The 2,101-nt window shown below is 41.9% G+C and overlaps 1 protein-coding gene across 1 annotated transcript in view; it reads right to left on the bottom strand.

Annotated features, from left to right (window-relative positions):
- Window positions 1-1,198: 1,198 nt before the first annotated feature.
- Window positions 1,199-2,101, bottom strand: part of MARCKS (myristoylated alanine rich protein kinase C substrate) — a 3,219-nt gene continuing 2,316 nt past the window's right edge. The window contains 1 exon segment of the mRNA XM_034669005.1: window positions 1,199-2,101. This exon segment is cut by the window's right edge and continues 5 nt beyond it. Within this exon segment, the coding sequence (XP_034524896.1) occupies window positions 1,769-2,101 (333 nt within the window). The 3' untranslated portion in view covers window positions 1,199-1,768.

The raw sequence follows: 2,101 nt of genomic DNA, 5'->3' as shown, positions 1-2,101 counted from the left end.
AAACTGACAATGTTGCCCATTTGTCACCATTACTTCTTTACATAAGCCTGTTTTCCTAAGGTGTAACACATAACCTAAGCAACATTTGGAAATTAGCCAAGCACTAAGCAATTACAATGGCAGGTAACACACCATCAGTTTTTGAAACACATTTGGCCACATTTGTGGCTCATCTGCAGTTTGGATTAAATACTCTCACTCAAAGTTTCTGGACCTGCATGACAAAAAATTGTATTTTTATGAAATTTCACGTGACATTTAAATAGTCTTCGGGTCACATCACTTTTATATCAGATGATCCATTCTGACATGCTATAACTATGATAAAAATAACTTGAATTTTTAAATGAAAACTCAACGTCAATGCAGGTAAATGGTACAGACATGGAATGTTTGAAAGATCTTCCTGTATGTAATCTGACGCTGCTGATTATGAATTTCAGAGTTTGGAAACTTCAGATTAAAAACCACAAGAAAAGTTACTCTTGATGGCATGCAAGATGTTCCTCAAAATTACCCTTATGACCTAGAGGTCTCAGTATTTTATCAGAACATAAACAAACACAACAAATTTGTACATTTTATTCACATTTATTTTTCGCTTTTAGTGTGCTCACAGAAAATTAGAACACCTTAAGCAGGAGTTTAATAGCAATTTTTGTAAGCAAAGTTACATTCCATCTCTAAGTCAAATTGGTCAAAGCTTCTCCAGTATTTACAAAACATGATAGACAAGATGCTACACAAAACCATTGCATCTGAAGATTTTTTTCCTTTATTTTCAAAGACGACTGGAAAAGAAAGCATTGTCTGCTGTAATCAAAAACATACCACAGTATAAACAGTAACCATTCCACTTATCACAGCTTGGTTGAGTTTAAAATTTGTGTTTAAAAGGTCCAAGATGACTGCAGTTTTACAAAAATGGGCAGGGTGGAAAGTTGCAAACTTCATGTGCTTCTGGATATCAAGATTTGTTTTTATACAATAGTCACAGTTAAAAACACCCTGCTGGTAATACATAATTACACTTTATTAAGGTCATACACTTATCACAGCTTGGTTGAGTTATACAACTTGTAGTTCTACTTAATCACTGACTGGTACAGCTAACATGAGATAAGTGAAAAGTTCCTATGGTTTAAATGAACTCCTAAGACTATGACTTTTTAAAAATCTGGGTATTGGTGTTTTTTTCTTTCCTTCTTAGTCAAGACTTGTAGTGTTGTAAACCTGCCTCACAAAATACATCGTAATAACTTTTCTTCAAAAAAAAAAAAAAGACTAAGCCTTTACACCATCATTTCTAGTGGTACATTATTCTTGGCAATGTTACGCACCACTTCCATTACCCCATCGTGGCCCCTATCACTTCATTTGATATCCCTTTTGACCCACCCATCTCCTTCATATATGGGCATGTCCATAGATTGACAAAGAAAGTTTACATTTTTGAATAAAGATGCAAAGTATGCAAAAAACATTAATACTGATGCAAAAAATAAAAACAAGAGAGAAACAAGGCAGAGGAAGGTGTTTAAGCTCTCCTCGACCTGTTGGAATGGTGATAACAGAATGATTTGAGATGGGATCTGTGGGGAAGGAGGGGGAACAAAATTTGCTGCTTAAAAAAAAGTAAAATAAAAAAAGACATCTTTAAAATCAATCCCTGGTTGTAGACAAGTTCTCCAAAACCAGTACCTGGCACCACTCCAACAAACAAACGGGGGGAGAAAAGTTCTTCGATTATCTCAAAACTCGGGCCCTTTTACTCTGCCGCCTCCGCTGGGGGGGCTTCTGGACTGCACTCGGGCTGGGCCTCCTGTGAGGGGGCTGCGCAGGCTGACGAGGCTGACGCGGCCGCCGCCTCCTCCGCGGGCGCCGCCTCCTGCTCCGGGGGCGCACCGGGCCCGGCGGCTGAAGGCGCCTCGCAGGCAGCGGCGCTGGCCCCGGCCTCCTCGGCCTTCTCCTCCGCCTTGCTGGGCTCCTCGGGGGCCTTGGCCTCCTCGCTGGCGGGCGGCTTCTCGGGCGCGACGGCGGCCTCCTCGGGCTTGGCCTCCTGCGGGTCGCCACCCGCCGCCCCCTCCTCACCCGCCGCGGC

Source organism: Ailuropoda melanoleuca, chromosome 10 (genome assembly GCF_002007445.2).
Source record: "Ailuropoda melanoleuca isolate Jingjing chromosome 10, ASM200744v2, whole genome shotgun sequence".
Taxonomy (NCBI): domain Eukaryota; kingdom Metazoa; phylum Chordata; class Mammalia; order Carnivora; family Ursidae; genus Ailuropoda; species Ailuropoda melanoleuca.
Note: the sequence above shows the minus strand (reverse complement) of the source record. Positions and strands in the feature narration are given on the sequence as shown.